Consider the following 26,049-nt stretch of genomic DNA (forward strand, 5'->3'; position numbering starts at 1 on the left):
GTGTTTATTTATGCCAAACCATTCGGAAATTGGCGAGCAGCGCCTTATCAAGATTACAGTTTGAACATATAAAACGTAAAAGCAAAAGAGCGTAAGGTAACAAGAAGGGAAACACGGGAGATAATGGCCTTGGTTTCTAGAAGGTCGACTAGATCGGAAAGCACCTCAATAACAAAGGAAGAGCATACTGGAGGAGCTTCGCTGACGAAGTTGTTCTTTCGATGGCTTGTTACCTTGGAGGGTGATCAGGATATAAATGATGGAAAAGGTTACATATCGATCCCTAACGTTTCGAATTATATATTCTTCCTTGGTGGCAGGTTCAGAACGGTGAAAAGTGCCAAACCCTTGTGGTTGGGTGTTCTCTTCGTTATAATATGTCCTATGGTTCTCTTTTCTATCTTTGAGACACATAAATTGTGGCATACCCAAAATGGTTATAAAGTGCTGGTCATTTTCTTTTACTATTTTTGGGCCATAACGCTAATATCTTTCATCAGAACAGCTACCAGTGATCCTGGCGTTCTTCCGAGAAATATTCATTTGGGTCAACTACGAAATAATTATCAGATCCCGCAAGAATATTACAACTTGATTACACTACCAACACACTCTTCAGTTTTAAAAGACATTACTATCAAGTATTGTCCATCATGCAGGATATGGAGGCCACCTCGGTCTTCTCATTGTTCAACATGTAACGTCTGCGTGATGGTTCACGACCACCATTGTATATGGGTCAATAATTGCATAGGAAAAAGGAACTACCGGTTCTTTTTAATATTTCTATTAAGTGCAATATTTTCGTCAATTATCTTATTGGCTAATTGTACGATCCATATCGCACGAGAGTCTGGAGGGCCTCGCGATTATCCCGTGGCAATATTGTTACTCTGCTATGCTGGGCTAACCTTATGGTATCCGGCGATACTATTTACCTATCACATATTCATGGCAGGTAACCAGCAAACCACAAGAGAATTTTTGAAAGGTATCGGATCAAAGAAAAACCCTGTATTTCATCGTGTGGTTAAAGAGCAAAACATATTTGATAAAGGTTCCTTTTTGAAAAATCTAGGTCACTTGATGTTAGAACCAAGAGGCCCAAGCTTTGTCAGTGCGAGAAAGCCGCATGAAGCTGGAGATTGGAGATTCATGAATTTATCACCGGTACACAGCTTTGAAAAAATATAGAAAATATCAGGAAGTATAGATCTACATAACCCTATTATTTTTTATTTTATCCAATGAACCAGGATAAGTTCCTGATATGAAAATGACTCAGTTATGCATAAAACATAAAACACTTAAAAGAGTGATGGCAGCCATAATATAGGTTGAGCATGCACAAATATAACATCGAAAGTCGGTTGAAACCTCGTTCAAAACTTTGGTAAATAAGTTTGTTAGTAAAGACCCTTTTGTTGTATTACGTACTCGAGTAATACCGGGTGTCTTTACAATGCTAATATACAGTCTTAGAAAGTAACTTGTCTCATATAATCTATATAAGATTTGAATCTAATTAAAGGGTGGAAGCACAGGATCTCGGATCCAAACTAATTGCTCAGGTATTTATAAATTTTGAGAGTTGGGTGAATAATTAGATAATTGTTGGGATTCCATTGTTACTAAAGGCTATAATATTAGGTATACAGAATATACTAGAAGTTCTCCTCGAGGATATAGGAATCCATAAAAGGGAATCGATAGTTCTACATAATGTTATTACCTTATCTTCTTTGCTTTTATATGTTGTCATTCACTTTCCTATTACATTATCAATCCCATTTCAGCTTCCATTAGATTGGATGACTGTTTCTCAATCTTTATGCCATCCTCTTGCACCGCATATTATAATATAATATTAAATAGATGATATTAGAATTTCATTCCAACACTATTGTTTCGTACGTGTTTCATACATGTTTTATGTCTAGGTTGGTAAATCTAGTAATGCTGAGGTACCTCATTTTGAGATACAACATTTCACCAGATAATCGGTTGTTTGGCCGAGCGGTCTAAGGCGCCTGATTCAAGAAAACATCTTGGCCGCAGTTAACTGTGGGAATACTCAGGTATCGTAAGATGCAAGAGTTCGAATCTCTTAGCAACCATTATTTTTTTCTGAAAACTCTTGAAACTGATATTGCAAATGTTTTCTTATACAGTTGCCAGGCAGCGTGCAACAAACCGCCTTCCTAAAAAATTGGATAAATGTTATTTACTGCAACTCTTCCAATAAAATTCAAAGGATTTATTTTTCGATATATCTAGTGCTTGGTTTAAAGTTATACTTCTCTAATCACTGCCGTGAAAAAAGCAATTCCATAAGTGTTCATTGCTGACTTCTTGGTCGCCCACACTTATCTCAAACTTCACATCATCATTTTCTTCGTCGTCTCTCTCGCCTTGTGTACTGTCGTGATTATCGCTTCTTTTTGACTTTTCCTTCCTTTTGCGCTCTTCGAGTATACATTTATATCTGAGAATGTTTTCTTCAATCGTATTTTTAATCATGAAGTTCCATACAAAAGTTTCTCTATCTTGTCCTATACGATTATTCCTTCCCATGGCCTGTAGCTCATCACTATTATTAAGTATAGGATCTAGCAGGAAAATGTGTTTTGCATTGATCAAATTTAGTCCTGCACCTAAAGTTTTCACGTTTAAGAGTAGGCAAGTCACCGAAGGCTGACGTTTAAAGTTATTTATAGTCTCACCGACACCGGCTGTATTGGATAAACATGCCAAATATTCAATGTGATACAATTTTAAGACCTTGCCAATGACCTTTAAATATTCTGTCTTTTGAGAGTACAGAATAACTTGTGGCGGATCATCGTTTTCCTGCTCACTTTTTAATCTCAGATAAGATATTAACTTGATAACGAAATCAATCTTAGCGCCAAAGCTTTCCTTTATGTGAATTTGATGAACTTCATTGATTTGATGGAATTGCTTGTACTTATTTCCAAATAATTTTTCCACCTCGCTCATATTAGATAAAATAGAATTTCCATTCAAATTATCTTGAGACGAATCGGCACCCTCCCTTTGTGGTTCCTGAACTTGCTTTTCCTTCCTTTCCGTTGAGTTCTTGAATTTAAAGTTGTAAACCTCCGATACACTACAGAAACTTTTGCATATAGGGCATTTACTGTGAGCTCGTAACCAAGTAAGGATACAATTCTTGCAAAAATAATGCCCACACTTAATAATAGCACCCATTTCAACTTCTCCCAAACAGATAGAGCAGCTCAATATTTGATTATCGTTCAATGTGTCTTTTAACTTGGACAGATTCTTTAAATATATTAACCGTGATTCGGTGTTGTTGATTTTTGCATCCAGTGTACCGCCCAATGACTTATTAATAGTTCTTGTTAGATGGCCGAGTTGTGGCGGGCTCAAAGAATGCAGGGACACCAAAGAATCGGAAATTCTTTGTAACTGGCTATAATACTCGGTCTTGGCATTATAAATTGATCCCAGACTTTTCAATGATTCTCTAATCTGCTTATTGTACTTGAACAGATTTTTACTTTCCTTCTCATACTGAAGTAAGTAGTCTTCAAAATTTTGAATGGAGGATTCGCTTTCACTGTTTAAAGATATTCGTCTTACTATTCTACTATTCTTCACTTCATCAAAGATAGCTCGTAAAGGTGTTCCTGAAATCAAGTGCAAGTTGTTCAACAACTGCTTTTGATATTTTGAAATCATTGATCCTTCTGGTACCAAATGCTTAGGGATTTTAACTTCTGACTCTGAAGTTAGAATATTGTCCCTATTCTGTAAAATTATCTCCAAGCAACCAAGAAGACTGAATATTTTATCTTGACTATCGATCGACGTTGAGTATTCTTCATTGTCGATAATTTTATTACCAGTATCATTGTCCTCTGTACTGTAGACTGGTTCATAGATGGTAAGGAGTAACTCATCCAACAACTCGTTGAAGTTTTTAGTTTGTTCATTCAATCTTTCTATTAATTTACTTAAAGACTTGAAACAACGGGATACTGCCAAATTAGATGAGTAGTCATTTTTGTGATCAAACTCAATATTCATTAAACGTAAAGGTATATTGCTCGTAGTGTGAGCAAATCTAGTTCTGGCGATTTTAATTGTCGTATCAACTTTTCTAGCCTCAGAGGAAAGGATTAATTTTCTCAAAATTTCTGCATTTCTGTAATTTTCTTGTTCTAAAAGTCTATTGTTTTCAATTTCTTCCAATTCATTCTTTGGAAAAATATCAGAATATACCAATTTTTCAGTTTTCTCTTCATGATGCTTGTCATCAGCTTCTTCTAGCTTACGAGAGCCCAAGTTGTAATAAACAGAACCGAGGAAGAAATAGCAATCATGCAGCAAATTCATCATAGCACGTAATCCTTTCTTCTTTAGGTGGTCGGATAATATTTCCTCATCGCTGTGATTATCGTGGTTCTTAGCAGCAGTTGGTCGTCTATTACTTTCTTCACCAGAAAATGTTCCCTCTTCGTCAAATTTTTCGTTCATCTGTCCGTCTTCATCTTCACTAAGGTTCAACGACTTATCAAACGGATCCTCGACGTTGAATTTTCGGCGTATGTGTATTATCAAATCGTCTCGGATTTTTATAAATGATTCAAGGGCTTTGGTCGGTGTGTTGAAAACTTCAAGTTCGTACTGTGCCTGCTTGATCGATAAATGGAATCTCTCTCTGTAATAGCCAATTAGATTGTCAAATGCGTCCATCCGCATAGAAATTAAAATATCGTCTATATTTGAAATCTTTGTCAAATGCCCATGAAGACGCTTCTGTCGGGTATTTAAAATTTCTGGAAATAATGCGTGGCAACATATGTATCGCAGTCTAGCTAACCATTCGTTTAGGAAGGCATTAGTTACACGAGGTGACCCACTGCCATCTGAATTATAGCCACTTAACTCTAAAAAGTTGTTCCAAAGATTCAGATAATTGTCCCACTCGATAGGCGCAAACTCCAGGGGAATGATGAAGTTGTGTTGTTGAGGGATATGAATTTGAGACGCAACATCGGCTTTAGAATGCCTTATACAAAGGTCATACCTATAAAAAATGTTCATGCACTCTTTGATAGAAAACCGAACACCCTTTAATTGACATATCAAATCATTGCTGGTGTAATCGTTAACCTCATTTCTCAGTTTTATTTCTTCTTGAAGAGCCCGAATAAAATCAACCTCATCACAGAATGGATGCAGCTTTAAATACGACATGATCATCCTAAAGTTGTAAATGTTCTGTATTGGGGTCCCAGAGACACCCCATGTGTGTATTCTATGAAGTAGGCTCGTGCATTTTGCAGAGTATGTTGATGAACTACGTAGCATTTGAACTTCATCCAGAATGATCCGATAAAACTGCATCAAAGCTAATGGTGAAGAATAATCATACTTCGGGCTTTTTAACCTTCTTGATCTGATGCTACGGTTAAACTCAGCGTGATGAACTTCTGTTGCAATAACGTTATACGACGTAACTATAATATCGTATTGGCACAGTTGTTGAACAGCTTCGTCTACAGTTTTGCAATTTCTCATTATCTCATTATATCCTTTATAATTATACCATTTTAATGAATTTGCATGTAATTCGATTTCTTCAAGCCATTGTTTTAAGATAGCATTGGGACAGATAATCAAAGTTGTTTTCGTTTTTGTTATTGTTCTATTTTCGTCGTCAATAAACGTTACCTTTGAGTCTTTTAATTTCCTTTTATTTAGAAGTATTAGTGATAAAATTTCAATTGTTTTACCCAACCCCATCTCCTCCGCTAACACCCCTTTTGCATGAACTGGCTCGTCATTACTTAATCTTTCCTTCCTATATTGGTTATACAAATAAGCAGCATCGTCTGTAGTTAAAATATAGCCTGTTAATTTGTTCCATAACAAAGATGGCCCTACCTCATCAGTGCTCCGTGCAATCAGTTCATAACCGTACGCATAGTATTCGTTCATAAAATTTCTGAGCCCGATTTCGTCGACGACAATAGGCGCATCACTAAGAGAAAAACCATGCCCTTCTTTGATTAACATCCACTCAACGCTCTCTCTTTGGAATGGTAAAAGACTGACTTTCAGGTCTGGTATAGATTGGGATAAGAATGGTTTGATTTTTGATAGCCTATCTTTACTATATTCCAAGATTTGAGAAGTAAATTGTTTTTGAATGAAATTTGAATGGATATGACTATGCTTGTGATATCGCTCAAATTCGTTCTCGTTCCTATCAGAGAACGTCAAATCCAATATTTGGTTAGCCTCCAGAGAAAACCGATTGAATTTATTATTTAAGAACTTCAACTTCAAAGTAAAGGATAAAATCCATGTCGAAGAAGAATCATTGTAACTTAATATGACTGGAGAGCATTCAAAATCTTTGTAAGACAAAGAGAACTCATGTATACGACTTTTTAGTTTTTTTTCAGGATCGTTAACACCTGAATTTTTTTTCCTTCTCTTTCTTGACGGCCTGCCTTCTAAGGATTTACGATTTGCTAACTGATCTCTCAGGGTCTTTTCTTGACTTTTATGAGCACATATATCTAAGATCAGTGGAAGTTGTTTGTCAACAGCAAATTTTGAATCGTTCTCTATTTGAAACCCGATTTGAAATAAGGATACGGAATCTGATGAAACAACAAGTATTGCCTCCTTATCATTTTCACAAGGTAAGATTTCTATATCGACAATAAATTTAGATGATTGCTTTCTGTCATTAGAAAGGCTTATACGCTCTGGTATATCAATATTTACCGAGGCCACATTGAGTAGTTCTTTTCCGTTCTTGCTAATTTTTTGAGTTACAGTCTCTTGTTTCTGATTTAGCGCTGGTAATACCGCTATCACTGAGTCAAATGAACCGTCTTCTAGGAAAAAGTCGCATCTTTCGGCAGCCACATTGTACTCCCTTGCTAAAAGGGCACCTACATCAGACATCTAACGTCGACTAAGTTGGCTTTTGCTGGATTTCATTCCTTTGGACTGTGTCTAGAAAGTGGCAAATCAATACATTCATCAGCCACATTTCATCTACTGTAGATCTGGAAAAGACGGGTAGCGGTTTGAGTGTTCCGAAAAGGGAAAAAAACGAGCCTTATCCTTGGCCAGAGATGCGAGCAGATAATTCCTTCAGTTCTCACAGGAGTGAAGCTATCCCAAACTCCTTGTATGACCCTGTATTTGCGGTCGAATTTGTTCTTTGGCTAGTTTATCATTTTCGAACTCAACTTAAAAGTGGAAGTTATTCTGCTACACCTTCAAGCTAATTAAAACATCCGTTGCGCAAGCACTTTTTTAGTGGTTTGTCATCTCCTTTATTCTTGAAAGTACGAAGGCTGGAAAAGAGCCACCACGTTCCAAATCACTTCAGTTTTAGTCATCCACTAGCACGTTGACATAAATTCAAGTAATATTTTACCTTATAGAAACCAAGAGAAAGAAGGATAAAGGGACCCTTATATTGTTATTGTTTTTGTCCTTTTTAAAATATTACCGATCAAGTCAATACTGATTGAGTTCAAGGTTGTAATTATAAATCCGGTAATTAGAAGAAAAGCTCGTAAAGAATCCTGGATAACAGTAATCAGTTTTAGCGCTCTCAGCGAAATCAATCACTATCTTTAAAGCTTTATTTCTCCTATTAACATTCAACTTTTTTACTGACTTATACTAAAAAAGACGGGACCGGTCAAAGAGAAAAAAACAAGTGACATCGAAAAATTAAAGAAAATAAAATCTAGAAAGTTTATACATTATTTGAAGTACAAACATTTCAACTGAACAAGACGAACATATTGTTAAGTGTACTGTTTATTAAGAGAAGTTCAAAACAAAGTTTCGTCGATGCTCAAAATAAAGGCCCTTTTCTCGAAAAAGAAGCCGGATCAGGCGGATTTGTCTCAGGAATCTAAAAAATCATTCAAGGGTAAGACTAGGTCAAGTGGTGCAAACAACAAAGATGTTCCCCAGAATAGTTCTCCCCCGAAGCAAAGTCACCAGGGCGGAAATACGATGCAGTACCCCAGTGCCATCGCAGATGATCATCATATGAAATCTTTAACTGATGAATTAGTAACCACAATAGACTCAGACTCCTCTCCGAGTGATAATATTACCACTGAAAATGTGGAAACAGTTACTTCCGTGCCAGCTATCGATGTCCATGAAAGTAGTGAAGATCAACTAAGTTATGACCCCTTAATGTCTGACGAATCTCTTTCGGGACAAAGCGAGGTCATTAGTGATATCCAGGATGGCGATACTGATGATGACAATATGGAAGATGAAATTCCGGAAAAATCTTTCCTCGAACAAAAGGAGTTGATAGGCTACAAGCTGATCAATAAAATCGGTGAAGGTGCTTTCTCAAAAGTGTTTAGGGCAATACCTGCTAAAAATAGTTCTAATGAGTTTTTGACTAAAAACTATAAAGCTGTAGCCATTAAAGTTATTAAAAAGGCAGATTTATCCTCCATTAATGGTGATCATCGCAAGAAGGACAAGGGCAAAGATAACACTAAGACTTCTTCCAGGGATCAAGTCTTGAAAGAAGTAGCACTACATAAGACGGTTTCTGCTGGCTGTTCACAAATTGTTGCGTTCATAGACTTCCAAGAAACAGATAGCTACTATTATATTATTCAAGAGTTACTAACCGGTGGAGAAATCTTCGGCGAAATTGTCAGATTGACCTATTTCAGTGAAGACTTATCAAGGCATGTGGTCAAACAATTAGCACTGGCTGTTAAACATATGCATTCATTAGGTGTAGTTCATCGTGATATAAAACCTGAGAATCTTCTTTTCGAACCGATTGAGTTTACGCGCTCTGTAAAACCAAAATTGAGGAAATCAGATGACCCGCAAACGAAGGCAGACGAGGGTATTTTCACACCAGGGATTGGTGGTGGTGGAATTGGTATAGTAAAGCTAGCTGATTTTGGTTTGTCCAAACAAATTTTTTCCAAGAACACCAAGACTCCTTGTGGTACAGTAGGTTATACTGCGCCTGAAGTTGTCAAAGATGAACATTATTCCATGAAAGTGGACATGTGGGGGATTGGATGTGTTTTATATACAATGCTATGTGGATTCCCGCCATTCTATGATGAGAAAATTGACACTTTGACTGAAAAAATATCAAGGGGTGAGTATACCTTTTTAAAACCTTGGTGGGATGAAATCAGCCCGGGTGCTAAGAATGCCGTGGCCAAACTATTAGAATTGGAGCCGTCTAAAAGATACGATATCGACCAGTTTTTGGATGACCCATGGTTGAACTCATTCGATTGTTTACCAAAGGAGGGCGATTCTTCACAAAAGAAAGCAGGTACTTCCGAAAGACGCCATCCACATAAGAAACAATTCCAACTATTTCAAAGGGACTCCTCGCTACTGTTTTCACCAGCTGCTGTTGCTATGCGTGACGCCTTTGATATCGGTAATGCTGTGAAACGTACCGAAGAAGATCGTATGGGAACCCGTGGAGGATTGGGTTCCCTTGCTGAAGATGAGGAATCAGAAGATAGTAACAATGGCGCTCGAGGAGATGAGCAACTAGAACAAGACATGTTCCAACTAACACTGGACACGTCCACGATTCTGCAAAGAAGAAAAAAAGTTCAAGATAACGACGTAGGGCCTAAGATTCCAATCAGTGCCACTATCCGGGAATAGTAACTTTCCCTTATGTTTTCATTTTCTACCTTTTCTTTTTCAAGAAAGTATATATATATACATTGAACTCCTTCCATACGTATATACTTTATACATATTTTCCGGGCGTATATATACATATGGTTCACCATTTTAAGACAAGCAAGTGAATATTGGTTCCCGTTACTCATTCAGCACCTCTATCCCTTTTACCGCTCGTTGCCGCCACTATAAAACGATTTGCAATCTTTCTTAGCCCGATTCGCACTTTTCTGCCACCTGCAAAAGGGCCCAATCAAGGGCATTACGTATCAAAATATCATGACGGGCTGGGTAACAGATATATCTTGGAAATAAGAAATTAAAAAAAGAAAAGATAAAATAAAAAAAGAAAAGACTCCGTTTAATCACTTTCTACCGCGGTTTATCCGGCCCCACCCATGCACAACCCTAATTTATTAGATCACTTAGCACGTGAAAAAGAAACGTTTTTTTTATGTTTTTTTTTTTTCTTTTTTTGCGTTGGTGAAAATTTTTTCGCTTCCTCGAGTATAATTATCTCATCTCATCTTTCATATAAGATAAGAAGTTTTATAAAACCTTTTGCATCAACCTTTTGTTGAATATCTCTTTTACCTTTTTTTGTAGTCTCTTTTATTCCTGAATTGCTTTCAAAAGGACCGTGTATTTTTCTAGTTCGAATCCATCGATAACATTAAAAGATGTCTGATTCCCAGCAATCCATTAAGGTTCTAGAAGAACTATTCCAGAAGTTATCTGTTGCCACTGCTGACAACAGACACGAAATCGCTTCTGAAGTCGCTTCTTTCTTGAATGGTAACATCATTGAGCATGACGTTCCAGAACACTTCTTCGGTGAATTGGCCAAGGGTATCAAGGACAAGAAGACCGCTGCTAACTCCATGCAAGCTGTTGCTCACATTGCTAACCAATCTAACTTGTCTCCATCTGTCGAACCATACATCGTCCAATTGGTTCCAGCTGTCTGTACCAACGCTGGTCACAAAGACAAGGAAATTCAAACTGTTGCTTCCGAAACCTTGATTTCCATCGTCAACGCTGTCAACCCAGTCGCCATCAAAGCTCTGTTGCCACATTTGACTAAAGCCATTGTTGAAACCAACAAATGGCAAGAAAAGATTGCCATCTTGGCAGCTTTTTCCGCTATGGTCGATGCTGCTAAGGACCAAGTTGCCCTAAGAATGCCAGAATTGATTCCAGTTTTGTCTGAAACCATGTGGGATACCAAGAAGGAAGTCAAGGCTGCTGCTACTGCCGCCATGACTAAGGCTACTGAAACCGTTGACAACAAGGATATTGAACGTTTCATTCCAAGTTTGATTCAATGTATTGCTGACCCATCTGAAGTTCCAGAAACCGTTCACTTGTTAGGTGCTACTACTTTTGTTGCTGAAGTTACCCCAGCTACCTTGTCCATCATGGTCCCATTGTTGTCTAGAGGTTTGAACGAAAGAGAAACCGGTATCAAGCGTAAGTCTGCTGTCATTATTGATAACATGTGTAAGTTGGTGGAAGACCCACAAGTTATTGCTCCTTTCTTGGGTAAGTTGTTGCCTGGTTTGAAGAGTAACTTTGCTACCATTGCTGACCCAGAAGCCAGAGAAGTTACTTTGAGAGCTTTGAAGACTTTGAGAAGAGTTGGTAACGTTGGTGAAGATGACGCTATTCCGGAAGTATCTCACGCCGGTGACGTTTCTACTACTTTGCAAGTCGTTAACGAATTGTTGAAGGAAGAAACCGTTGCTCCAAGATTCAAGATTGTCGTCGAATACGTTGCTGCCATTGGTGCTGATTTGATTGATGAAAGAATCATTGACCAACAAGCTTGGTTCACCCACATCACCCCATACATGACCATCTTCTTACATGAAAAGAAGGCCAAGGACATCTTGGACGAATTCAGAAAGAGAGCCGTCGACAACATTCCAGTCGGTCCAAACTTCGACGACGAAGAAGACGAAGGTGAAGATCTATGTAACTGTGAATTCTCTTTGGCTTACGGTGCTAAAATCTTGTTGAATAAGACTCAATTGAGATTGAAGAGAGCCAGAAGATATGGTATCTGTGGTCCAAACGGTTGTGGTAAGTCCACTTTAATGAGAGCTATTGCTAACGGTCAAGTTGATGGTTTCCCAACCCAAGAAGAATGTAGAACCGTCTACGTCGAACATGACATTGATGGTACTCACTCTGACACTTCCGTCTTGGATTTCGTTTTCGAATCTGGTGTTGGTACTAAAGAAGCTATCAAGGACAAATTGATTGAATTCGGTTTCACCGACGAAATGATTTCTATGCCAATCTCTGCCTTGTCTGGTGGTTGGAAGATGAAGTTGGCTCTAGCTAGAGCTGTGTTGAGAAATGCTGATATCTTGTTGTTGGATGAACCAACTAACCATTTGGATACCGTCAACGTTGCTTGGTTAGTTAACTACTTGAACACTTGTGGTATCACTTCTATCACCATTTCTCACGACTCCGTTTTCTTAGATAACGTTTGTGAATATATTATTAACTACGAAGGTTTGAAGTTGAGAAAGTACAAGGGTAACTTTACCGAATTTGTTAAGAAGTGTCCAGCTGCTAAGGCTTACGAAGAATTATCTAACACCGAATTGGAATTCAAGTTCCCAGAACCAGGTTACTTGGAAGGTGTTAAGACTAAGCAAAAGGCTATTGTCAAGGTTTCTAACATGGAATTCCAATATCCAGGTACCTCTAAACCACAAATCACTGACATTAACTTCCAATGTTCTTTGTCTTCAAGAATTGCTGTCATTGGTCCAAACGGTGCTGGTAAGTCTACTTTGATTAATGTCTTGACTGGTGAACTATTGCCAACCTCCGGTGAAGTTTACACTCACGAAAACTGTCGTATCGCTTACATTAAGCAACACGCTTTTGCTCATATCGAATCTCATTTGGACAAGACTCCATCTGAATATATCCAATGGAGATTCCAAACCGGTGAAGATAGAGAAACCATGGACAGAGCTAACAGACAAATCAACGAAAACGATGCTGAAGCTATGAACAAGATCTTCAAGATTGAAGGTACCCCAAGAAGAATTGCCGGTATCCACTCCAGAAGAAAGTTCAAGAACACTTACGAATATGAGTGTTCTTTCTTGTTGGGTGAAAACATTGGTATGAAATCTGAGAGATGGGTTCCAATGATGTCCGTCGACAATGCTTGGATTCCAAGAGGTGAATTGGTTGAATCCCACTCCAAGATGGTTGCTGAAGTTGATATGAAAGAAGCTTTGGCTTCTGGTCAATTCCGTCCATTAACCAGAAAAGAAATTGAAGAACATTGTTCCATGTTGGGTTTGGACCCAGAAATTGTTTCCCACTCCAGAATTAGAGGTTTGTCTGGTGGTCAAAAAGTTAAGTTGGTCTTAGCTGCCGGTACATGGCAAAGACCTCACTTGATCGTCTTAGATGAACCTACCAACTATTTGGATAGAGACTCTTTAGGTGCTTTGTCTAAGGCTTTGAAGGAATTCGAAGGTGGTGTTATTATCATTACTCACTCTGCTGAATTCACAAAGAACTTGACTGAAGAAGTCTGGGCCGTCAAGGATGGTAGAATGACTCCATCTGGTCATAACTGGGTTAGTGGTCAAGGTGCTGGTCCAAGAATCGAAAAGAAGGAAGACGAAGAAGATAAATTCGATGCTATGGGTAACAAGATTGCCGGTGGTAAGAAGAAGAAGAAGTTGTCTTCTGCGGAATTGAGAAAGAAGAAGAAGGAAAGAATGAAGAAGAAGAAGGAATTGGGTGATGCTTACGTTTCTTCTGACGAAGAATTCTAATCTTTTTGATCACTGTTCCCCGGTTTTCTTTAAGATTTTATTGATCAATAATTTATGTATATTTTAATTTCTATGTTTTTGTAATATTGTTTATTTTGGTAAAATATAGACGCAACTTCCTTATTATAAAGAAGGGCATTATTTAAAAGAGAAAGCGTTCCATTAGTCAGGCATCTTTTTTATACATTCTTAAGCTACCAAGTTGAACATGGCCTTATACCCTTTTTGGTAAGAGGGTAACGAAAATATTTTCTTGGGAAGAATAAATTTAGACGACGGATCATAGACTGGAAAGCTTGAAATATATGATTTGATGTAACATTATACTCTCTCTGGAAAAGTAAGGAAGAGCAAAAACGTAACATTCTTCCATCCCTGTACTATTAAAATCGTGAAAATGAGGTTTTTGAAAGGATTTGTACTTTCTTTGGCTTTTACTCTATATAAAGTAACTGCCACGGCAGAAATAGGATCTGAAATTAATGTGGAAAATGAGAAACCACCCGAAGGTTTGTCCTGGGAAGAATGGCATATGGACCATGAGCATCAACTGAAAGATTATACACCAGAGACTTTCTTTGCTTTGCACGATGTTAAGAAGAAAGGGTTCTTAGATGAAAACGATATTTTATCTCTCTATGGGTTGAACCGTGAAGAAATTGTGGGCGCTGGTGATGGTATGGGACAACACGATGAATCTGAGAAAGTTGATAATGAAATGGCTAAGCGGGTCGTTAACTTTATTATGAAGCTATTGGATGTTGATGATGATACCAAAATCACCAGGGAGGAATATCTAGAATTTGCTAAGAGAGGAAACAAGTTTCCTGATCTTGGTGTTGGCGTAGGTCATCACTCCGATTTTGAACTAGAATACGAAATTCATCACTGGAATAAGTTTCATAAGGACAAAGATCCTGACGTTAAAGTCGTTCATAAAGAAGACATAGAACATGAACTGCTTCATCATGAACATGAAATCGAACATGAAGAAGAAATTCAAAGAGGTGCTTCTAGAGCTACCGTAATAACCGATGACGAACTAGAGTCTAGAATAGAACTGAAAAACATACCCGAGAAATTCAAGAATGGAATTTTTTAATGGGCTTGGTCAAGATAAATAAGTGAGACCGAGAAAATATTCAAGACACTATGTATGTATTCAATTAGCATGTAGTAAGTAATCAAAGCACACAAAATATATTTCTACCATCACGCTGTTAAGATGCCTCTCTTTGTGAGCAATATATCTACTTAAACCGTTTTATCAATTATTATTCTAATTACGTATTGACCTTTTCTCTCCGATAGTAACAAGCAAGAAGCGTTTCGGGAAACAGTAGCCCCTCCTTGTCCCTTAAATGTCGAACTTTTAACAGTATAAGTACAAAGTGAAAAAAAAAATGAAAAAGATTTACGATAGAGATATAGCAGAAGAGGTATTTAAATGTTACCAAATCCTATTCAGTTCTACAAAAAGGACAGTGCGAACACAGTCATTTGTTTTTACTGTAAGATAGAGTTGATATTAAGGCGCAATGAGGCTATTACATTTATATGAAGCGAGCTTGAAGAGAAGACCCAAAACCACGAACGCGATAATGACAGGTGCGTTATTTGGGATTGGTGATGTGTCTGCTCAATTGCTGTTCCCAACATCCAAAATAGACAAGGGCTATGATTATAAAAGGACAGCTAGAGCTGTCGTTTATGGTTCTTTGATTTTTTCCTTTATAGGAGACAAGTGGTACAAAATCTTGAATAACAGGATCTATATGCGTAATAAGCCCCAATACCACTGGTCTAATATGGTTTTGCGGGTAGCTGTCGATCAGTTGGCGTTCGCGCCGCTAGGTTTGCCATTTTATTTCACCTGTATGTCCATCATGGAAGGTAGATCGTTTGATGTAGCCAAGTTGAAAATTAAAGAACAATGGTGGCCTACACTTTTGACTAATTGGGCAGTTTGGCCAGTTTTCCAAGCGGTTAATTTTTCTGTTGTTCCCTTACAACATAGGTTACTAGCCGTTAATGTTGTTGCGATATTCTGGAACACTTACTTATCTTATAAGAATTCAAAGGTCACGGAGGAGTACAAGGTTCCTGTTCATTATCCTCCCGTGGTCGAATAACTGGATGGGAAATCCTGCTTTTAGAGATATCTGGATTTCGACTAGCATATTTATCCGACCTTGTTTCTTCTAGTACTGGAACAGCATATAACTAATAGATTTTCGGCAGAGAGCGGACCAGCTTGATAAAAACTTGAGTTATGATGTTGGTTAGCAATCTGTTCTCTTTTACAAGTGTACTTGGTCAGGAATAATTTATTTAATTACATTCGTACTTCTTTTATAGAGGAAATGGTAGCCGACACTTAATTATTGCGATCACTTTTTTTGGTTCTCCCAATAAAATTTATATAAAAGCCTTCAAGCAGGCGCAAAGCTTAAGTGGCCTTTGTAATACTGTTGTGGTCTCTGAACCTCTGTATAATATTTCATTTTTTTCAGAGGTTTTTCATATGCCGTTAAAAGAGGTCAAAAACATAGGCCCGAGAACATACATTGTAAATCGCTGCGTTACGTATGTATAGTGTACTTTTTTACCTTCATAACTAGGAAGAATCAGTTAGAGGGTTTATTAATTCTGAGGTTGAGCAAGATTATATTGAATGTTTCTTATTCGGTGTTTGCAGTAGATGATGACTAAAGCTTTTTTTAACAAACTGCCGTTTGAGGTATTCCGTCGGTATGTAAGTACAGGTAAGAGCATCCCTCAAAGAAGCCCCAGTACAAGGAGAGCCCTTTTGGTGGGTGGCTCTATCACAACAGCAATAGTTCTGTACAATTTCAATGGTACTTTCCATGATTCTGTCAAGCATACAGCGTTGACGGCTAAAAGGGTCGCCGTCGTCACACAAGCTACCACTCGTTGCTTCTATCATTACAAGAGGGCTCTGAACAAAAGTTACGAGAGCAAAAATGAACGCGAAGTTGCCTTAAACAAATGTCATAAGATGTGTGCCTTGATTACGTTGCATGCGCTACGATCGAACGGTGGAATATATATCAAATTAGGCCAGCACATTGGGGCAATGACCTACATGCTGCCTAAAGAATGGACGGATACAATGATACCATTGCAGGACCACTGTCCCGAATCCACTTATGAAGAAATTGATGAGTTATTTAAGGAAGATCTAGGCACTAGTATTGAAGATATGTTTTGGGAATTCAACAAAACCCCGATAGGTGTAGCTTCATTGGCACAGGTTCATGTAGCCAAACTAAAAAGTAGCGACGGTAAAGGTTCTAGCGTAGCTGTCAAATGCCAGCATCCATCGTTAAAGGAGTTCATACCATTGGATGTTATGTTGACAAGAACGGTGTTTGAATTGTTGGACGTCTTTTTCCCGGACTATCCGCTAACGTGGCTTGGTGATGAGCTTCAGTCATCGATCTACGTGGAACTGAATTTTACTAAAGAAGCTGAAAATGCAGAAAAAACTCGTAAGTATTTCAGTAAGTTCAAGAAGCAGACAGCATTGAAAATACCCAAGGTCATTGAAAGCCACAAAAGGATTTTGATCATGGAATATGTTGGAGGCAAAAGATTAGATGATTTAGAGTACATTGATAGTCATGGTATCTCACGCAGTGAAGTATCGAGTTGCCTCTCTCATATTTTTAACAATATGATCTTTACACCCAATGTGGGTATTCATTGTGATCCTCATGGAGGAAATCTTGCTATACGATCCGTTAAGCCCGCTAAAGATAATGGATACCATAATTTTGAAATCGTTTTATTTGACCACGGACTCTATAGATATCCCAGCACGAGGACAAGAAGACTTTATGCCAAATTCTGGTTGTCGCTACTGTTCGACAAGGACCAGAAGAAGATGAAAAAATATGCCAAGGGATTCGCCAACATCACCGACGAGCAGTTTCCCCTTTTAGCGGCTGCAATCACGGGGCGTAGCATAGATGCTGCATTGAATTACGACATTTCGACGAGTCGAACACAGGAAGAAATGGACGTCATGGCAGATGGGATTCTGGAGGGAACATTGCTGAGTGATTTGATGAGCATTTTGTCAAGAATCCCCCGTGTAGTGCTGTTGATCTTGAAGACCAACGATCTGACCAGACATCTTGATGAATGTTTACAGAATCCACTTGGCCCAGAGAGGACGTTCCTGATCATGACGCAATACTGCGCCAAGACAGTCTACGATGAAAAAGTGGAAAAGATTAATCTAGAGTATGGGAGATGGTCTATCAAATGGATGTGGGAGAACTTCACGAACTGGATAGTCTATGAGAGGCGTATTAATCAATTGTATTTTTATGATTTTGTGTTATGGTGGAAAAAAATTATCCCGAAGACTTGGTTGTCATCTTGAACCGTCTGCGTTCTTCCTACTTGTAAATATATACGTATAATTATATCTACACAATTGTATATGTGTTATTGAACGGAAGACGTTGTTGCTATCACGGTGGATTGTGTGATCTGGGTATTTGGAATATTACAGTGATTTCTAGCGGTATTGTTAGTTTTTGTCATGTTCTGCAGGTATAAGGTTGAACATGTGGTGGAGACTTTGATAGTATCCTTGTACAACTTCATCTTTTTATTTTGACTGGGTAACGGCCTATTGTTTCTTCTAGTCTCTCCACTAGTGGCTTCTTCTTTGTTGACTTTCAGCCTCTGCAACGCGTCTTTGGTGTCGAGTAACTCGTGTTCCAGCAGAACGTTGCGTTCCAGTCGTCGGTCGCTCTCCAATTGTAATGTTTCTATCTTATTCCTTAGTTGGATATTTTCATTTTCCAACTCATCAACCTGTATTTCTAACTCCGTTATTTGTTTCTTGTTGCACCTGTTTTGTTGTTGGCTCTCAAGAAGATCGCTTTTTAAGTTAGAGATGACTTGTTCTAAGTCGTTTTCATACTCCTTGGTGGCACTTTCAAGCTCGCTCAATTGAGTCTCCAGCGAGGAGATTATTTGTAAAGCTGTTTCCAAATCCAAATTCGGCACCATAGAAAGTTGCGATTGTTGCACGTACCTGCCTTTTGATTGTTCTACTCAAATTCGCGAGTATTGTTCTCTTCGCCGTTGGTAGTATGCTGTAGTCTTAATATCCCTCTTTTTCATTGTTAATTATGAAAACCTTCCTTTCTAATGTTATTAAATTTCCCGATTCTGCAAATTAATTGATTTTCGACGTTACAAATGATATAAAGAAAAGTCAGCTCGCTATTGTTTTCATATAAAGTGAAAGAAGAAAAAAAGGAAAAAGAATGCAAGATCCGATAAGAGGAAACCTTTTTGCGGCTTTACTGCGTTAAAAATAAGGTTATTGATATGGGGGAATGGTTCGCGTACTTTGTTGAGCTACAGTATAATAGCCAATATCTAAAATTTTTTTTCCTTGTTACCCTTATTGAAGCAGCGATGAATGCTTCTGTCCCTTAATAAAACCATCGCAAGAAATCCTAGGCCCGTACGCCCAGTCAGCATCTGTAAATGTTCTCTTCCATGGATAGACGATGATAGCAAAATGCGATCGTGGCGGAGCCACATTCAAGAAAAAAAATTCGTGGAGAATCGATAAACACAGAAATCGTACTTCAAACCGATTAGCAAGCCTTCAAGCATAGAACATCCCGTCCTAACATCTTACGGAAGCTACAACCGTTTCTCTAGCTCCCGCGTGAGTAGGGCCTCACAAGGCAAGACACTGTAAAAAAACATAAGAATAACTCGTCCGCCGTATCTTAAATTTCGTGTGTCCTTTCGATCTCTCTCTCTCTCTTCCTCTTATCTCAACAACCGACAAGCGCATGGACAGAGCTCAGTAGTGGCAGTAGTACGGCTGAACGACTGCACCTGTCTGGCTTGCCCCTTTTTGTTGAGTGGGCCGGGTAACGATGCACATTCCTAAACGATGCAATGCTCGTTCCACCCACACCCATTCATCCGCCGGGCGAAATCCACCCTCGCGGTCTCGTTTAGAATACCAGGCAACGGCACCAGCAACGGCCCCGGTAACTCGATCGCGCTCATATATATCGGATATACTCTTGAGGCACAACTTTTTTCGGTTTTCGGTTTTTTCTATTATTCTTCGAGATGCAAAGCACACATTTGAGACTCACAGCCCAAGATACCGCAAGCATACAGACGCTATTGTTCTCCTCAAAGAATAGGTTCCTGCAGTGCTCTTTTAAGGTTTGACGATATTGAACAATATTATATCAAATTTTCATCCCATCGAACCTCATTCCATCAGGTTCGTTTTATCAAAGCATCTTGTTTTGTTTTCGCAGAAAATCTTCTTCCCTTTCAGTTTGGCCTTTTAGTTTTTCTCCAGTCGCAGGCAAGAAGGTAACGAAATAGAAGAAAAAGAAAAGAAAAAAAAAAGGGAAACAATAGGTTAGATGTCGAATACCCCTTATAATTCATCTGTGCCTTCCATTGCATCCATGACCCAGTCTTCTGTCTCAAGAAGTCCCAACATGCACACAGTAACTACCCCCGGTACCAATACCAGCTCTAACTCTCCACCCTTACACATGTCTTCAGATTCCTCCAAGATCAAAAGGAAGCGTAACAGAATTCCGCTCAGTTGTACCATCTGTCGGAAAAGAAAAGTTAAGTGTGATAAGTTTAGGCCTCATTGCCAGCAGTGTACTAAAACTGGGGTGGCCCATCTCTGCCATTACATGGAACAGACTTGGGCTGAAGAGGCAGAGAAGGAATTGTTGAAGGACAACGAATTAAAAAAACTGAGGGAACGTGTAAAATCTTTAGAGAAGACTCTTTCTAAAGTGCACTCTTCCCCTTCTTCTAACTCTTTAAAGAGCTACAACACTCCCGAGAGCAGCAACCTGTTTATGGGTAGTGATGAACACTCCACCCTTGTTAGCGCAAATACAGGGTCCGCTTCCTCCGCCTCGCATATGCAACAGCAGCAGCAGCAACAGCAGCAGCAGCAGCAAGACTTTTCCAAAAATACGAACGCCAATGCAAATTCTTCATCCCTTTCCATCTCAAATAAATACGATAACGATGAGTTGGACTTAACCAAGGACTTTGATCTTTTACATATTAAGAGTAATGGTACCATCCACTTGGGTGCCACTCACTGGTTGTCTATCATGAAAGGTGACCCGTACCTAAAACTTTTGTGGGGTCATATCTTTGCAATGAGGGAAAAGTTAAATGAATGGTACTACCAAAAAAATTCGTACTCTAAGCTTAAGTCAAGCAAATGTCCCGTAAATCATGCGCAAGCACCTCCTTCTGTTGCTGCCGCCGCCAATAGAAAATGCCCTGTCGATCATGCCGCGTTTGCATCCGGAATGGTCGCCCCAAAGGAGGAGACTCCTCTTCCAAGGAAATGTCCCGTTGACCACACTATGTTTTCCTCGGGAATGATTCCTCCCAGAGAGGATACTTCCTCCCAGAAGAGGTGTCCCGTTGACCACACCATGTATTCTGCAGGAATGATGCCGTCCAAGGAAGAGACACTTTCCCCATTTTCTGCCAAACCTATGATAGACCTCAATAAGCATACAATGAATCCGCCTCAGTCAAAGTGTCCTGTGGACCATAGAAACTACATGAAGGAATTCCCCTCTGATATGATGAATTCTTCTCCCAACCCCGCTGGTCGTTGCCCCATTGACCATTCAAGTATGAAAAATACCACTGCCTTGCCAGCCTCTGCTCACAATACTATTCCACACCATCAACAACAATCAGGGCCTCATTCTCGTTCGCATCCTTTACAGAACAGAAAACAGGATACCTACATGACAGAATCCGAAGTCCTCGCAATACTTTGTGAGATGTTGCCGCCCAAGCGCGTCATCGCACTATTCATCGAGAAATTCTTCAAACATTTATACCCTGCCATTCCAATCTTAGATGAACAGAATTTCAAAAATCACGTGAATCAAATGCTTTCGCTATCATCGATGAACCCCGCTGTCAACAACTTCGGCATGGGCATGCCATCCTCGTCTTCATTGGAGAACCAACCCATAACACAAATCAACCTTCCAAAACTTTCCGATTCTTGTAATTTAGGTATTTTGATAATAATCTTGAGACTGACATGGCTATCCATACCCTCCAACTCCTGCGAAGTCGACCTGGGAGAAGAAAGTGGCTCATTCTTAGTACCTAATGAGTCGAGCAATATGTCTGCATCTGCATTGACCTCAATGGCTAAGGAGGAATCCCTTCTGCTAAAACATGAAACACCGGTCGAGGCACTGGAACTTTGTCAAAAATACTTAATTAAATTTGATGAGCTTTCTAGTATTTCCAATAACAACGTTAATTTAACCACAGTGCAATTTGCCATTTTTTACAACTTTTATATGAAAAGTGCCTCCAACGATTTGACTACTTTGACAAATACCAACAACACTGGTATGGCCAACCCTGGCCATGATTCCGAGTCGCATCAGATCCTTTTGTCCAATATTACTCAAATGGCCTTTAGTTGTGGGTTACACAGAGACCCTGATAATTTTCCTCAATTAAACGCCACCATTCCAGCAACTACTCAGGAGGTGTCCAACAACGGCAACAAAAAGGCAAACCCTAGCACCAATGCAAATTCAAATAACAGCATGTCTGCTAACACTACCAATAGCAGTAGCAGATCCGGAAGCGCTGATTCAAGAAGCGGATCAAACCCCGTAAACAAGAAGGAAAACCAGGTTAGTATTGAAAGATTTAAACACACCTGGAGAAAAATTTGGTATTACATTGTTAGCATGGACGTTAACCAATCTCTTTCCTTGGGAAGTCCTCGACTACTAAGAAATTTGAGAGACTTTAGCGATACGAAGCTACCAAGTGCTTCAAGAATTGATTATGTTCGCGACATCAAGGAGCTAATCATTGTCAAGAATTTTACTCTTTTTTTCCAGATTGATCTATGTATTATTGCTGTATTAAATCACATTTTGAATGTTTCTTTGGCAAGAAGTGTGAGAAAATTCGAATTAGATTCATTGATTAATTTGTTGAAAAATTTGACCTATGGTACCGAGAACGTCAATGATGTAGTGAGCTCTTTGATCAATAAAGGGTTATTACCTACTTCAGAAGGTGGTTCTGTAGATTCAAATAACGATGAAATTTATGGTCTACCGAAACTACCCGATATTCTAAACCATGGTCAACATAACCAAAACTTGTACGCTGATGGTAGAGCCGCCTCTAGTAGTGATATAGATAAGAAATTGGATTTGCCTCATGAATCTACAACGAGAGCTCTATTTTTTTCCAAGCATATGACAATTAGAATGCTGCTATACTTATTGAACTACATTTTGTTTACTCATTATGAACCAATGGGGAGCGAAGATCCTGGTACTAATATTTTAGCCAAGGAATACGCCCAAGAGGCATTAAACTTTGCCATGGACGGATACAGGAACTGTATGATTTTCTTTAATAATATCAGAAATACTAATTCACTATTCGATTATATGAATGTTATCCTATCTTACCCTTGTTTGGATATTGGTCACCGTTCTTTACAATTCATCGTTTGTTTGATCTTAAGAGCTAAATGTGGCCCATTGACTGGTATGCGTGAATCGTCAATTATTACTAACGGTACATCAAGCGGATTTAATAGTTCAGTAGAAGATGAGGACGTTAAGGTTAAACAAGAATCCTCTGATGAATTGAAAAAAGACGATTTTATGAAAGACGTCAACTTAGATTCAGGTGATTCGTTAGCAGAAATCCTCATGTCAAGAATGCTGCTGTTTCAAAAATTAACGAAACAACTATCAAAGAAATATAATTACGCCATTCGTATGAATAAGTCTACTGGATTTTTTGTATCTTTACTAGATACTCCTTCAAAGAAATCAGACTCGAAATCGGGTAGTTCATTCATGTTGGGTAATTGGAAACATCCAAAGGTTTCAAATATGAGCGGATTTCTTGCTGGCGACAAAGATCAACTGCAGAGATGTCCCGTATACCAAGATGCGCTGGGGTTCGTTAGCCCGACTGGTGCTAATGAAGGTTCTGCTCCAATGCAAGGCTTGGCCTTACAGGGCTCCACTGCTAGGATGGGAGGGACTCAGTTACCACCAATTAGATCATACAAGCCTATCACGTACACCAGTAGTAATCTACGTCGTATGAATGAAGCGGGCGAGGCAGAAGCCAAGAGAAGAAGATTTAATGATAGTTATGTTGATAACAACAACAGCGATATACCTAGAGGAATCAGTCCAAAACCTTCAAATGGGCTATCATCGGTGCAGCCACTTTTGTCATCATTTTCCATGAACCAGCTAAACGGAAATACCATTCCAACAGTACCATCATTAACCAACATTACTTCGCAAATGGGTGCTTTACCATCTTTAGATAGGATTACCACTAATCAAATAAATTTGCCAGACCCATCGAGAGATGAAGGATTTGACAACTCTATCAAGCAAATGACGCCTATGACAAGTGCATTCATGAATGCTAATACCTCAATTCCAAGCTCGACCATGAATGGAAATATGAACATGAATGGAGCTGGAACTGCGAATACAGATACAAGTGCCAACGGCAGTGCTTTATCGACACTGACAAGTCCACAGGGTTCAGATTTAGCATCCAATTCTGCTACCCAGTATAAACCTGACTTAGAAGATTTTTTGATGCAAAATTCTAACTTTAACGGGTTAATGATAAATCCGTCGAGTTTGGTAGAAGTTGTTGGTGGATACAATGATCCTAATAACCTTGGGAGAAATGACGCGGTTGATTTTCTACCCGTTGATAATGTTGAAATTGATGGATTAGTTGATTTTTATAGAGCAGATTTTCCAATATGGGAGTGATGCGGTTTGTTTATATATAAATAGAAAAGGACAGATTATTATTACTTTTCATTATTCATACATAGATATTTTCTTTTTATCTCGGACTTGCACTGACCAAATAGTAATCAAAGTTGAAGGAAATTGCAAAAAAATAAACTTTGGACGAGTCCGGAATCGAACCGGAGACCTCTCCCATGCTAAGGGAGCGCGCTACCGACTACGCCACACGCCCAGTTATATTATACTGTTGTATTACGGGCTCGAGTAATACCGGATGTCTTGACAATCCTAAAGTCGTTTAGGAGAGTAACTTGTTGTCAGACTTATTATTATCGTGATTCACAGAATGTTACTTATCCTATATAATCTATATAAGATCTGAATCTAACTAAAGGGTGGAAGCGCGGAATCTCGGATCTAAACTAATTGTTCAGGTATTTATACGTTTGGTTAGTTTGGTTCATCTTAGGCAAGTAGGTTGCCTAGTATACTCAATCTTGTCTATTGTTTCGTACGTGTTTCATACATGTTTTATGTCTAGGTTGGTAAATCTAGTAATGCTGAGGTATCTCATCTTGAGATACAACATATACTGATGTCGTATCTCTGTGTTCTATATGTCTTGTAATGTCGAATATCCATGCATTGAGACATTTCTCTCAGAACCGTCTTCTCATCATGCGAAGCTAAGATTTTGAACATGGTTATAGTAAAAACGGGTTTACCTAGTTAAAAAAATGAGCCCAAATCGTCAAGGTCCTAATCACCTCTCTCTAGCTGCTCACATGTTTTTAAACAAAACAAGAATTCTTGCAGTTGCCATATTGAGAGCGGTTCATTGTTTTAGGAACGTGATTTTATAATTTAGTCTCATTAGCGTACTGTCGCTTCTTCAATTTTTTTTTTTTCATTTCTGGATGGTAATTATATTAGACATAAAGAAGCCGCCAATGCTAGAATGTATATCTTGGATCAAGAAGACCACTTGGATAACTTAAAGGCTCTAGAGAAAGAACCGCTCAATTAGTCCGAATATACAAAATAGAGATATCGCGCTACATATTATCAAAGTTTAGCATACTTGAAAATGTGGTGTAAACAATGATGTGTTGTATTCGGTCTTTTTTTCCCGCCTGCAGATTGTCATATTTGTTTTTTTCCGTGTAGCTACAATTATCTTCGTTTTGATGCCTGTCCTGTCTGTGAGGCCGATTCCATGGCACTTTGGTCAGATACCGTAAAGGGTCTTCTTCGTTAATACGGCACTGCAAGGCGATATCTATCTCTGCGGTTACGATTGATAGATAGGTACTTATCAGTTATCACTAGAGACGAAATGTTTACGTTTTGAAAGCTCGACAGCGGGGGTTCCTAACGGACGTCGGCCTAGACCTTACCTTGCGAGAAATTTTTAGTTCATATCCAGGGGATGGTGAATGGTTGGATCTGACGAAGCCACGGTAAGGGCAAGGCTTTGCGCATGCACTAGCCACTGTACGTACCATATATAAATAGATAATCAAGTGTATAGGAAACCACTTGTTCAAGTTTTTCACTTAGTGTTGCTTCTTTTTTATCATTTGCGTTTGGAAGGATCCCAGCCTTTTGTGATTCTATTACAGATTTCTTAA

General features: G+C 38.8%; 9 protein-coding genes and 2 non-coding genes across 11 annotated transcripts; 8 read left to right on the forward strand and 3 right to left on the reverse strand.

Annotated features, from left to right (window-relative positions):
- Window positions 1-123: 123 nt before the first annotated feature.
- On the forward strand, window positions 124-1,194 carry ERF2 (palmitoyltransferase ERF2; the record flags this gene model as incomplete). Its single annotated transcript, XM_033912106.1, has 1 exon — window positions 124-1,194. One exon carries the CDS (start codon window positions 124-126, stop codon window positions 1,192-1,194), a length of 1,071 nt encoding a protein of 356 aa, XP_033767997.1.
- Window positions 1,195-2,002: 808 nt separating this feature from the next.
- Window positions 2,003-2,117, forward strand: SPAR_Ltrna9L. Its single transcript has one exon. It is a non-coding gene; the product is annotated as a tRNA-Leu (tRNA).
- A 184-nt stretch (window positions 2,118-2,301) lies between these two features.
- IRC20 (E3 ubiquitin-protein ligase IRC20) lies at window positions 2,302-6,972 on the reverse strand (the record flags this gene model as incomplete). The annotated part of the gene is made up of 1 exon (XM_033912107.1): window positions 2,302-6,972. The coding sequence occupies one exon, from the start codon at window positions 6,970-6,972 to the stop codon at window positions 2,302-2,304; it is 4,671 nt and encodes a 1,556-aa protein (XP_033767998.1).
- Window positions 6,973-7,878: 906 nt separating this feature from the next.
- Window positions 7,879-9,711, forward strand: RCK2 (serine/threonine protein kinase RCK2; the record flags this gene model as incomplete). Its single annotated transcript, XM_033912108.1, has 1 exon — window positions 7,879-9,711. One exon carries the CDS (start codon window positions 7,879-7,881, stop codon window positions 9,709-9,711), a length of 1,833 nt encoding a protein of 610 aa, XP_033767999.1.
- Window positions 9,712-10,412: 701 nt separating this feature from the next.
- On the forward strand, window positions 10,413-13,547 carry YEF3 (translation elongation factor EF-3; the record flags this gene model as incomplete). The annotated part of the gene is made up of 1 exon (XM_033912109.1): window positions 10,413-13,547. One exon carries the CDS (start codon window positions 10,413-10,415, stop codon window positions 13,545-13,547), a length of 3,135 nt encoding a protein of 1,044 aa, XP_033768000.1.
- Window positions 13,548-13,944: 397 nt separating this feature from the next.
- Window positions 13,945-14,649, forward strand: SSP120 (nucleobindin SSP120; the record flags this gene model as incomplete). The annotated part of the gene is made up of 1 exon (XM_033912110.1): window positions 13,945-14,649. The coding sequence occupies one exon, from the start codon at window positions 13,945-13,947 to the stop codon at window positions 14,647-14,649; it is 705 nt and encodes a 234-aa protein (XP_033768001.1).
- A 436-nt stretch (window positions 14,650-15,085) lies between these two features.
- SYM1 (ethanol metabolism protein) lies at window positions 15,086-15,679 on the forward strand (the record flags this gene model as incomplete). The annotated part of the gene is made up of 1 exon (XM_033912111.1): window positions 15,086-15,679. One exon carries the CDS (start codon window positions 15,086-15,088, stop codon window positions 15,677-15,679), a length of 594 nt encoding a protein of 197 aa, XP_033768002.1.
- A 569-nt stretch (window positions 15,680-16,248) lies between these two features.
- Window positions 16,249-17,958, forward strand: CQD2 (Cqd2p; the record flags this gene model as incomplete). Its single annotated transcript, XM_033912112.1, has 1 exon — window positions 16,249-17,958. One exon carries the CDS (start codon window positions 16,249-16,251, stop codon window positions 17,956-17,958), a length of 1,710 nt encoding a protein of 569 aa, XP_033768003.1.
- A 65-nt stretch (window positions 17,959-18,023) lies between these two features.
- Window positions 18,024-18,596, reverse strand: NDL1 (Ndl1p; the record flags this gene model as incomplete). Its single annotated transcript, XM_033912113.1, has 1 exon — window positions 18,024-18,596. One exon carries the CDS (start codon window positions 18,594-18,596, stop codon window positions 18,024-18,026), a length of 573 nt encoding a protein of 190 aa, XP_033768004.1.
- Window positions 18,597-19,996: 1,400 nt separating this feature from the next.
- On the forward strand, window positions 19,997-24,436 carry HAP1 (Hap1p; the record flags this gene model as incomplete). Its single annotated transcript, XM_033912114.1, has 1 exon — window positions 19,997-24,436. The coding sequence occupies one exon, from the start codon at window positions 19,997-19,999 to the stop codon at window positions 24,434-24,436; it is 4,440 nt and encodes a 1,479-aa protein (XP_033768005.1).
- Window positions 24,437-24,577: 141 nt separating this feature from the next.
- On the reverse strand, window positions 24,578-24,650 carry SPAR_Ltrna10A. The gene has a single exon. It is a non-coding gene; the product is annotated as a tRNA-Ala (tRNA).
- Between the last annotated feature and the right edge of the window lie 1,399 nt (window positions 24,651-26,049).

Source organism: Saccharomyces paradoxus, assembly GCF_002079055.1.
Source record: "Saccharomyces paradoxus strain CBS432 chromosome XII sequence".
Classification (NCBI taxonomy): Eukaryota; Fungi; Ascomycota; class Saccharomycetes; order Saccharomycetales; family Saccharomycetaceae; genus Saccharomyces; species Saccharomyces paradoxus.